The sequence below is a fragment of the Aristolochia californica genome, unplaced genomic scaffold, assembly GCF_029961685.1.
Source record: "Aristolochia californica isolate CCGP_79_NKW_82.1479 unplaced genomic scaffold, dmAriCali1.0.hap1 SCAF_3, whole genome shotgun sequence".
NCBI lineage: Eukaryota > Viridiplantae > Streptophyta > Magnoliopsida > Piperales > Aristolochiaceae > Aristolochia > Aristolochia californica.
The window spans coordinates 6154978-6166509 of NW_027181992.1; the positions used below are offsets into that span (position 1 = coordinate 6154978).

The 11532-nt window shown below is 42.4% G+C and overlaps 2 protein-coding genes across 2 annotated transcripts; one reads left to right on the forward strand and one right to left on the reverse strand.

The window, feature by feature from the left end:
- Positions 1-4323: 4323 nt before the first annotated feature.
- Positions 4324-8746, reverse strand: LOC137958696 (protein NRT1/ PTR FAMILY 4.5-like). The gene is made up of 6 exons (XM_068805791.1): positions 7824-8746; positions 6742-6807; positions 6479-6641; positions 6224-6365; positions 5895-6112; positions 4324-5781 (listed from the first exon to the last, which is right to left on the reverse strand). Exons 1-6 carry the CDS (start codon positions 8744-8746, stop codon positions 4324-4326), a joined length of 2970 nt encoding a protein of 989 aa, XP_068661892.1.
- A 1770-nt stretch (positions 8747-10516) lies between these two features.
- On the forward strand, positions 10517-11524 carry LOC137960600 (dirigent protein 22-like). Its single transcript, XM_068808252.1, has one exon. It carries the CDS (start codon positions 10696-10698, stop codon positions 11266-11268), a length of 573 nt encoding a protein of 190 aa, XP_068664353.1. The 5' UTR covers positions 10517-10695; the 3' UTR covers positions 11269-11524.
- The last annotated feature ends 8 nt before the right edge of the window (positions 11525-11532 follow it).

Genomic DNA, 11532 nt, shown 5'->3' on the forward strand with positions numbered 1-11532 from the left:
CATCTCCAGGCAGTCCATCACCTACTTCGATATCTCAAGACCAGTCCTGGTCAAGGTTTGTTGTTTTCTTCTACTTCTTCTTTGCAGGTACGCGCCTACTCTGATGCTGATTGGGGCTCATGCCTTGATTCTCGCCGCTCTACTACCGGCTTTTGCATCTTCATTGGTGATTCTTTGGTCTCCTGGAAGGCCAAAAAGCAGACCACCGTCTCTCGCTCCTCCGCCGAAGCTGAATATAGAGCACTTTCTTCAACTGCCAGTGAACTTATTTGGTTACAGCAACTGCTTCAAGATTTTCACGTCAAAGTCGACTCTCCTGCATTACTCTACTGTGACAATCAAGCTGCGATACATATTGCTTCTAACCCTACATTTCATGAGCGTACTAAACACATTGAGATCGATTGCCACTTTGTTCGTGAACGTGTTAGTTCGGGCGTCCTCAAGTTACTTCCCATTCGTTCTCCATACCAGTTAGCTGACATGTTCACTAAACCTCTTCCCTTTACTCACCTTTTTTCTTTGTTGTCCAAGATGGCTGTCAAGGATATTTATAAGCCACCTTGAGGGGGAGTATTAGAATGTTGTTATTTATTTTATTAATTCATTTATGTAATAATTGTATTTTTACTATTTTGCCCCTTACTCTTTAAAAACCCATCTGTATCCTGTAAATCAATTGGAATGAGAAAATCAATTTTTACGTCTTCGTCTTCGTCTTCCCGACTCTCTCCCGACGACAGAGCTCAACGGCTCTTTGCCATTCGAGATTCTAACATGGGTTTCAAAACATTGTTCATTTGATGGTTGATTGAGGCTTTTCAAAGTCCACTGATACGCGAAGCAAATGAGGATTAGTTCATACTACTCTGTGCCTTGAGTGGAAGGGAACTTGTTGCCTACCTTGAGCATCACGCTGAAGCCGATGGACCTCGGAGAAGTCGTCTTCAACCTCAGTAGCTAATTTCAAACTAACAGATTACTATCCCTTCAGTTGAAAATTACATTAAAGTTTAGTCGAAAATAAACATTAGCTGTTCAAATTTTCCCGAAATGGTTCCATGTTTTATTCAAATCCCCGCTGGTTAGTTAACTGCAAAACAGGTATATAATTTTGCAGTTTACCAGTTTGGTCTGGACATATGTTTATGGTACGAGGAATAAGAAGGAGACTAGGAGAGCCGTTCTGGATCTAACTTTGACGTGCAGTCTGCCGTATATTCTTGTAGTCAAATGTAGACTCTCTCTTTCATTAATTTCGCCGAAGCCCTGCCTGGTCGCAGTCAAAAAATCCCATTGGAGCGACATGAAGACGGCAAATCTCTCGCCCACTCTTAATATAAAAGCAGTCTCGCTGCTTCCTTATCTTCCATTCTCAGGTCTCGGATCTGCTTAATCACCTCTTCTGCCTTCACCGTTTCACAAAGAGTCCGAGACGTTCCTCACCTTTCGTCTATACAGAGATGGGACCAAACAGAAGAAGTCTCCGGCGGATGACAGTCCTTCTCTTAATTGTGTTCATCTTCAGTTTCCAACCTCTAGCGGCAACGAGGCCCCTGGAAGGAGAGTGGGGACGGAAGATCGACCATCTTTTATTGGGTGGTTCCCTCCAGAAGGGGGACCTTCCACCCCCTACGCAGTGCACAACTGTACCTGGAAACGGCGGCGGTCACTGCCCGGTTGGCGAAATGCACTTTGCAGGCCACGCACCGGCTGCCGTGCCGGCGCTGTTCCATGACAAGGTTACGCGCTTCGGCACGTTCGCTGATCACAAAACTCTAAAACAGGGTGCTTGAAAATTGTCGTCTTTTCCTGTTCCAGTGCTCCATCCATTTTTTTTTTTTTTTTTTTTCTTCTCATTTGTTCTTTGTAAATTTTATACATGTAAGTTTGTTTTTTCCATGGGAGTGGCTTCGAAGATCAAAGCTCAAACCCATGTAAATGATTCTAAAGCTGTGATTCATTCGTCGAATAGTTTATCCTTGTGTTTGTATTCAAGTTAAACAAGCTTTCCACTCAGGCCTTTTAACAATTCTATCAAGGCGAGTTTGGTTACTAATTTAAAAGCATTTTGGAGAGGTAAAGTCTGGCCGAAGTTTGGCCAAGCAAACAGAAATCAATGTGCAGAAGAAAAAGGTTGAATCAATCACTCGTGGTTACCCACAATGTGGTCTTCAACCTCTGTTAAATTACTATATTTGCAGCCAACATTTCACCCTAAACGTTGCTTCCTTTTAGGGTTTAGAAGGGCACTTCCCTTTAAAAAGAGCACACATTTCTATTGAAATCTTTGTCATAAACATGCCAAAATTGAAATTGCAGCAGTAATTCCTTTAAGTCAGTGTCACTTGGAAGCAAGGCAGCTTAATCAGGATTTATTTTTCAAGTGTTGGGGGCTTGCACACAACAAAGGGAATCTGATGAATTGCTGAGGTGAAGACAACCTTTCACACCCATGAAGGCTACTGGGTGCTTATGTTTAGGTGCTGCCTTCCATTGAAGATAAATGCTTGCATCATCCTTGAGCATCACAGAAATAATCTCATGCTTAAATACTAGCTAAATTCTGAATACATTACGGGTCTGTTTGGAACACAAAAAATGGGGAGAAACGAAAGAGAAAGAAAAAATAAAATAAAAGAGGTTTCTTTTCTCTTGTTTGGATGCCCATGGAAAATGAGAGAGAAAATAAAAGAGAAATATAGTTTCTCTTGTTTGGATACACGTGGAAAAAAAATAGTAATATTTTAAAATTTTATTCATTAAAATTTTCTCGCAAGTTTCTATTTCTTTTTGTTTCTCACCAAATTTCATCGTTTTTGTGAGAGAAAATTTATTAACTAAGAGAAAGTAATTTTCTCTTTTATTTTCTTTTATCTCAATGATTCTCTACTGTCAAACAATAGATAATAAATCTATTTTCCTCGTCTTATGCACCCATGACGTACGCATGAGCAAAGCTCATCTTTTTCATTAAATCACATGAGTCAAGTTCCAGCTCCTAAATCAAATTGACAAAATCCAATCAAAATTTGTTTACTATGTTAAATACGTATCAGCCTATATGTTTACTCATATGAGAAGCAAAAGAGTTGATGCCCGAAGCAAAAAGTCCAAGTCTCCTGTATTTTCTATTTCCTGTTGCCGTGTTCTTTCTGTCAAACTGTCCTCCCAACTCGTTTTTCTGTGAAACCTACCAAGTCAGAGTCAAAATATCGCATTAACACGACATGCAGAAGGCCAATATCGCCGACGATTAAGTATAAAAGTAGTCTCACTGCTTCCCATTCTTCTCCATTCTCACGTCTCGGACCTTGAAGCCTAACTCTTCCGCCACCGCGTCGTCGCCTGATCGGAAAGCTAGTTTGTTCTCAGCTGCCTTCGGTACAGTTACATCTTATGGAGATGACTTCGGGTTCTTACAGGAAAAGCCTACGGCGGATCACTGTCTTTCTCTTCATCGCCATGATCGCCAGTTTCCAACCTCTGCAGGCTGCAGCGAGGCCCCTGGAAGGGGAGTGGGGTTCAAAGAACGCGGCCCTTTTGATGGGTTCTCTTCCCAGAGGCAACACCCCAGCCCCCTCGCAGTGCACAAATGTGCCCGGAAACAACGGCGGCGGCCGGTGCCCGGTCACCGAAATGCACTTTGCCATCCATGTTCCGGTTGCCATGCCTCAGTTTCACGATACAATTCCGCGCTTCAGTACTACTGCTGACAATGGAATTCTTCACCGGGGAGCTTGACAGAGTTTCAATCTTGAATTTCTAGACATTAAACATGTACATGTATTATAATTTTTTTTCTTGTATGGGATCGACATCAAAGTCCAAACCCATGTAAATGGTTCAAAAACTATAACTCATTCTTTTATTTTTGTATTCGATTCAAACATGGAAAGCTCCTAGGTGTCTTTTGACGAATTTTCGGGTCAAAGTTTCTAATAAGGCGAGCTTGAGGAGTTTGATTTGAAAAGCATCCAAACGTTGTCTCTTAGTCAAATTTAACCATGTAAACAGAAAATTTTAATCTCAATTCATTTTGTTTCAACAAAAAAATGGATAGAAAAATGAGTTTCAACTACTCCAACATAAATAATAGGAAAAACCAACGAGCATGGTAAAAATTATGTTAGAAAATAATTGAAAAAAGAGAATTGAGGTTTTCACATTAAAAGATCTTTATTTTTAGAGGGAGAAGTACAAGAAAAAAAGGTAATCTATAATAAAAAATAAAATCGGTAAATATACGGAGTTTTCTTCACTGAACAAACAGAAGAAGTTCAAATTCAACAACTTCCTTTACTGATCAAAGTATCAAATACATCATTTCCCATCCTCTGGGGACGATGAATCTGTATTTTTCGCAGTCACAGAGGAAGTGAGCTTCGTTCCTTCCGTGCCTGTGCTCCCCATTCCCCTGTACTTGTACCACTTAGCCCAAAACAAATAATTGATGAAGTTAACGACGTTGAGAAGGGCCAAAGTCCAGTAGAACAGATCCAAGTGGTTGGTGTTGATGTTGTTCCCTTTCAGCCAACCTCTGCTAGCAGTCGAGTTTTTCGTCGCAGAGTTCACCACGTTCACCAGCACCGAGCTGAAGTAGTAACCTAAAGCAAAGGTGCACCAAGAAAATGCAGTCCCAAGAGACCGAAAACCCATCGGCGCTTGACTGTAGAAGAACTCCAGCAGCCCCACAAAGGTGAAGAGATCGGCGATCCCGAATATGAAATACTGGAAGCTCAACATGAAGACGCTCATGGGTATTGGTGTAACCAGGGGGTTGGCCAAGACAAGGTTGTGATCCTCGGCGACGTCTTTGCGCTTGATTTCAACAATGGCGGCAGTGGACATGGACACTGTAGCCAGAACCAGACCAACTCCGACTCTCTGTAGTTGGGTTAGGCCAGTTTCGTGACCGGTCAACCTTCTGGCGAAGGGAACGAAGAGCTTGTCGTAGATCGGTACGAGGATGACCAAAAATGCGGTGGGGATTATGGGGAGGGAAGCCGGGGGAATGTCGAACTTGCCCAGACTCTTGTCCATGGTGGTCCCCTGTTGAACGGAGAAAGTCTGTAGCTGGGCAAGGCATGTGTTCATCAAAATAGTGCTTGCGAAGATGGGAGCCATTCGGATCAAGATCTTCACTTCCTCCACTCTTGTTACAGTGCAGACTTGCCAACCAGTTTTAGCAGCGGCATTGTTGGGAGAGACAACGGCAGCTTTGTCCAAGAACTTGAATTGGTTGGTATGAGGGAGATTGTCTGCACTTTTCTTCTCAAAAAGACCCGATTCACCGTCGGGAAGATGAAGCTTCCTGTTCTTGAAAGCCGCAACGAGGACTTGGAGGATTTTGGTGAGGGGACTACCCGTGGGTATCTTGTTGCGGTAGCAAGTGTAGCCGAGTGAAACGACGATGAGACCTAGAAGGATCAAAGCAGAGGAGATGGCGAAGGCTTTATCCCATCCCTTGTTGTTCTGAATCCAAACCAAGAAGGTGACACCAAGAGAAGATCCAAATGCAGCAGCGAAGAGGTAGAAATTAAAGAAGGTGGAGATGAGTTTTCGTTCTTTTGGGTCATTTTCGTCGAACTGGTCTGCTCCTAAGGTGGGCATGGTCGCCTTCACACCCCCTGAACCGAGTGCAGTCAAGTAGAGCCCTGAGAATAGCACAGCAGCCTTCTGACCTCGGATATGAGGGCAGTGAGCTGTTGGGTCGAATACCATGCACAGAGGCGGTTGCAGTGACTTGTCATGAGCTTGGATGGTCAGCAGCAACAAACCCTTTTCAATAGCAGACATTCAGAAAACAGTACTGGCTAGTGATTAATCTTCCAAACTGAATCAATCTCTCTCGAGTTGAAAACTGTAGTTTTCGGAAAGAATTAAAGACTCACAAAGAACTCGATGGTGCCGAAGACGAGAATTGTTTTAATTCTGGTAAGGTATGCATCAGAGATGAAGCCTCCAACTAAGGAGAGTAAGAAGGTGGTGCCCATGAAATTGGTGAGCACATTAGCAGCGTCTGAGACGCCGTAGTGCATGTCGAGATAGAGGTAAGTAACCAGATTCACCGCTGTTCCAATGAAAACCATGCTCTCTAGTGCAACCAATCCTTCATGGTCAAAGAAAATAATTTAGCAGCAGTTCGTTATTCAGACTCGATAAGAAATCTTAAAAGAAAATGAATACTCATGGTGAATCTTAAGTTGGTTTCCGAGCATACCTAAGACGAAGATGGCTGGCTTGACTCCTCCATGATTGAGTTTATTTGCAGGGTGTCCCCTGTAATCTACAAAACCATCTACAGTGTGACTGGTTGCACTTTCTTCGCTCCCTTTTCGGAATTCGTGATCGTTATCTTTATCCTGTCGAAGACAAATATTATAGCGGAATCCTATAACAATCAACAATATATCAAAATCAAAGCAAATATTGGTACAATGCGAAGACATGAACAACTATACCATTACGAAAAAACTTGAAGAATTAAAGGAGATCTCTCTCTCTCTGTGCTTCTTGTGTCTTTCAGAAGTAGCTTGAATGTGACGGAAAGAAATGGCTTAGGAAGATAAAAGCATTTCCCTAGAGGCTTCCGTTTAAATAGGAATTGAGAAAGCTTGCTAAGATATGTGTAGCAGCAACTGCAATGTAAAAGCAGAAACAAAAAGCTAAAAGAACAATGGCAACAGAAAGAAGAAACAAAAATCTATTGATGGTGAAGACTATAATTCTACTGCTAACCTTTTGGATTCTTCCGGCTTTGTTCTTTTCTGTTGGGAGCTACTCTGAATTAGATCGATTATCACCCTGAATTAGTTAATCAGATTGCAGAATTGAAATCATTTTTAAGTAGCTCTGACAAGGATTCCTAATTCCTTTGTATTAATTCATTCCTTATTTAACCAAGATGTCATAGATCACAAGGATTAAATTTCTTCGTTGCAAGCAAAAGTGGAAGTTCTGATGCTTTTCTGAATCAGTCTGCTTCATGCTCTGTATTTAGTTCAGAAACCCATTTGTTTGGCATTGATGGGGTTTCCTGCTTAACTAATGCTTTGTCAGTTGTTTGCACTGATTTTCTATAAAAACTGGGAGAGGGATCTTTTGCCGGCCATTATAATGCTCCTAAGAATATTCATCCGTCATCCTATTGTATCATAATAGTTGAATCTTAGTCGTTTTTGCCGTATTTAAAGAATCTCTAAGTTACTGCTGCCTATCTTCAAACTACTTATATGATTAACAGGAAAAAAATTACTAAACAAGAATCCCCGTCTCAAAAAAACAAAGCGACGTGAAGCTGCTTGATTCTCTGCAGAAACAAAAGATGAAGAAGAAGATAAAAGAAAAACGAGAACTTGATTCTCTGCTATCTCCTTTCGTCACTGGTACTATTAACAGCCCTTCGTTCACGACTTCTGTCCATTTGACAGTAAAACACTCTCAGTGGGCGCGGCGCAATGGAATTTAGGATAAGGAGAAAGCTGTTTGATATAGCCATACAACTAACAAAAATATAACTACTGTTGATCAACACCCACTAACAAATAACTTAACAAACATGAACATCTACGTTAAGATAACTAAACATAATGGTCTTTATGGTCTGGTGCATGTGACGTAGCACATATCATTGTCCTTAAGCTAGTTTATAAGCCACCAGACCAACTTTCTCAATGACTTTGTATGGAACAAAGTAACGTTGGGCGAGCTTCATGGAGGGTCTAGTTCTGATCGATCGTCCTCAACATCCTTGATGCCCGTATGGGGTGAATCCTCAATCATAAATAATTGCGGTCGTTCGCAACGAGCCTGGAACGAACTTCTCGTTACAATAATAGCATAGCCCCTTCTCTCGACGTTCTCGTGCCTCTTGGTTGGTGATTTGGCGGAAGGTTGCTGGTTGAGTATTGAAGCTTTGGTTTATGCGCTGGGTTGGTGGAGGTCCTAGCACACCAGCTATTGGGTTGGATGAGACCTTTAGTGTTTCAAAAGTTGGTTGGGAAAGTAGTTGGAGGTTTGGTCGCCTCTGCAGCTGGTTGCGTGCCTCGATTAACCGAGCCACTCCTATTGTATCTACCAAGGTTCTAGGTTGTTTAATTTTAACGTCTATGCGAATGTCGTCTCGGAGTCCTGCAATAAAACAACCAATTAGGAACCTTTCGGGCAGGCCGTCCACTTGGTGGGAAAGCCTTTTAAAAACTTCTTGATAAGCTACTACGCTTGTGGTTTCTTTAAGGCGATTCAGAGCTTCTGACGGGTCCTTGTAGTCGGTTGGACCAAATCGAAGTTGTACAGCCTTGGTGAACTCATCCCATGTTAAGGGTTCGCGAAATTTCGTCAACCACCTATTCCATTGCAGGGCGATGTCTTCTAAATGGAAGGAGGCTAACTGAACTTGTAGTTCTGGTAGAATGTTTTTGAATTCAAAGTATTGTTCTGCCTTGTAAATCCATCTGGTGGAGTCATCTCCGTTGAACTTTGGGAAGGACAACTTGAGGTGTTGATGGGAGTGGTCATTTATAGTGTTAGAATGAGAAGTATGTTGATGTGAAGATTCGTCACGTGCAATTGGATTGGTTTCGGAAGGACTAGTGTTTTGGCTATGGAAGGTTCGAAGAGCTTGGAGCTCTGTTAACACCACTTGTAAAGCTATGTTCACCTGATCGAAATTGGACTCGTGTCGTGCTAAGATTTTGTTGACCTCATTGCGGAATTCTGCATTCGTTTTGCCGCGAGTGTCCATCATCGGAACCAGTTTTCCTGTGGGAGAATCTCAATTAGCGACACTGCGGTTCGGAATTCTGTGACTTAACGGCAGACGACAACGATAAACAAAGGGCTCTGATTTATTTTTATTTTTCGGGAAACTCGAGAGGAATCTTTCGTCGGGACGAGTCGATATTTCTGGGTTTTGGAAAATTCGGAAAGAAGCTTTCGTCGTTTTTTTGTTTTTTTGAAAATTTTCGGCTCGTGTTTGTGGGTTTCTGGAAACTCGGGGGGAAGCTTTCGTTGAAAAAATTTTCGGCTTGTGTTTCTAGGTTTCGGGAAACTCGGGAGGAAGCTTTCGTTGGGACGAGTTGGTATTTCTGGGTTTCAAAAAATTCGGAAGGAAGCTTTCGTCGATTTTTTTGAAAATTTGCGGCTCGTGTTTCTGGGTTTCAGAAAGCTCAAGAGGAAGTTTTGTCGACTCCGCAATGGCAATAACAAGAGAGAACGGGAATTTTTTTCATCCCTAAATTCTTGATTCCGATACCGTCGACGGCAATGACGAAATTCTCAATTTTTGGTTCCGTCGGCGGCGATGACGGCTTCGGTGGTGCAGCTCAAGTCCCGACAACTGTAATGGCAGCATTGATGAAGGTATGTGGTGACTCTGATTGCGAGCTTTCTTCTCGGCAAGAGATAGAGATGGGAAGGACGGAAGGAAAGAAATTGATTTTCGGGGTAGAGTCCACAGAAAAGAAGAAGAGAAGGACATAGTGGAAAAATATTTCATGGCATATAGAGACAGAGAGACTGAAAGGACAAAAGAAGGTTTGCTGCGATAGAGGAAGAAGAACTCTTTCTTCAACGACGGACGAGAGGTCACAAAATGGAATATCTTCCCAGGTGGTGTAACCGCTCTGATACCACTAATACGAGAAATTTAGGATAAAAAAGGAGTAGAGGTAAGAAGAAGTTGTTTGAGAATCAAATCCATATATATATATATTATTGAAATCATTCAGGTTTTATATAACCATACAACTAACGAAAATACAACTGTTGCTGATCAACACCCACTAACAAATAACTAAACAAACATGAACACCTATGTACAGATAATTAAACAACTGTTAATGGTCTTCGTGGCCTGGTGTATGTGACGTGACACATATCACGCAACCCCTCTCTGGTGACCATCGTATCAAATAAGACGGCCATGAGGTTCGGCACCTCTCGATAGAAAATTTCACTAACAAATGACGTTAAATACACCAATGCCGACAAAAGGTTTTGTTTGCAAAAAAGATAAAATATTCCTTTGACAAAAGATTCTAGTTTTTTTTTTTTAACCTTTTTGTTAGCAAAATTTTCGCCAACGTTAATCTGGAGCTTCAGATCCTAAAACCACCAAAAACTCAATCCCTCCTAACACCTTAAATCTCAAATTTGGCTAAATCTTTGTTGGATTTCTACAATAGAGATAGCAACAAGTTATTATCCTTATTGCAATCTTGCGGCCAACTTTGGAGATGAAAAAAACACGATGTCCTATTATTTATGTTGTCATAGTTTTCACTTCAATTGAGTTTATGAATCCACCCTTACGTTTTTTAAATCTAATTAAACTAACCCATTCATGAAAGATGGAGTACACGTAAAGAGCAACTTCAATCATTCGATAATGGGTCTCGTTCTAACGAAAGATAGAAGGAGGACTTACCTTAAGTAACGAAGGTTCAGACTTGGAGTTTATCACACTATCACGGAGTTTAAAAGCCGAAAAAAAACAGTGATGATAATGTCGTCCATTGATGTTTGCCTCTCCTACTTTTCCTTTACGTCACACCCAAATTTCTCCTTTTTATAAAGAGGGCTAACAGGAGGAGAGCGCTTCACAATTCATTCTACTGCATCAGATTCTCTCTCCACCACTACGACCTCCGATCCTCCTCTGCATCTATTAGTGTTTTTTCATCTTTTGGTAAGATGGGAAGCTCCTCCACTGCGGTTCTCTTCCTCCTTGTATTCTCTCCCCTCTGCCTTTCCGTCGTCACCGGTGCCGGAAAACCACACGGCGGCCGTTCAAACAAGGGCCTTCATTCGTTTTTCGGGGCTAGAAAAGAAAAGCTCAGCCATCTCCACTTCTACTTCCACGACATTCTCAGCGGTCGCAACCCCTCCGCGGTACCCATCATATCGAACAAGACGACCATGGGGTTCGGCTCCACATTCATGATCGACGACCCATTAACCGAAGGGCCGGAACCCACGTCGAAGCTGGTCGGAAGAGCCCAGGGATTTTACTCCTTGGCGTCGCAGCACGACTTAGGGCTGCTGATGGTCATGAATTTCGCCTTCGTTTCAGGGAAATACAACGGCAGCTCGCTGAGCATAATGGGGAGGAACGCCATCTTGTCGGACGTGCGGGAGATGCCGGTGATCGGCGGCACGGGACTGTTCCGGTGGGCTCGAGGGTACGCGCAGGCGCACACCGTCTGGATCGACCCCCCTACTGGGGATGCCGTCGTTGAGTACCATGTCCATGTCTTGCATTACTGATGGATGACACTTCAGGCTTTTTGGGCTTCTTTTCTGCGATCTCGTGACTCTTTGTCGCTTTGTTCTTGCTGGTTTGCATTTTTGTGATCATCTAAATGGAATTTACTTATGGGAGTGGGTGAGATGTTAACCAAATTACTGAAAGGAAAATTGCTGAGACGGTGAGATTAAAACGTGCGTAAGGATTCCTGTTCCTGACGGTCTTAACACCCCGAAACAAAAAAGGTGGGAATCACATTGGGTACTGTTTATCTGTGAGCTTGG

What these genes read in the sequence shown, in the direction of transcription:
- LOC137960600 (XM_068808252.1), top strand. Translation starts at nt 10,696, where the DNA reads ATGGGAAGCTCCTCCACTGCGGTTCTCTTCCTCCTTGTATTCTCTCCC.
- LOC137958696 (XM_068805791.1), bottom strand. Translation starts at nt 8,746, where the DNA reads ATGGACACTCGCGGCAAAACGAATGCAGAATTCCGCAATGAGGTCAAC. An exon ending in GATCTCCTTTAATTCTTCAA is followed by an intron (nt 6,366 to 6,478) that starts GTTTTTTCGTAA and finishes TGTCTTCGACAG; the next exon opens with GATAAAGATAACGATCACGA. An exon ending in TCGGCACCATCGAGTTCTTT is followed by an intron (nt 5,782 to 5,894) that starts GTGAGTCTTTAA and finishes GCTATTGAAAAG; the next exon opens with GGTTTGTTGCTGCTGACCAT.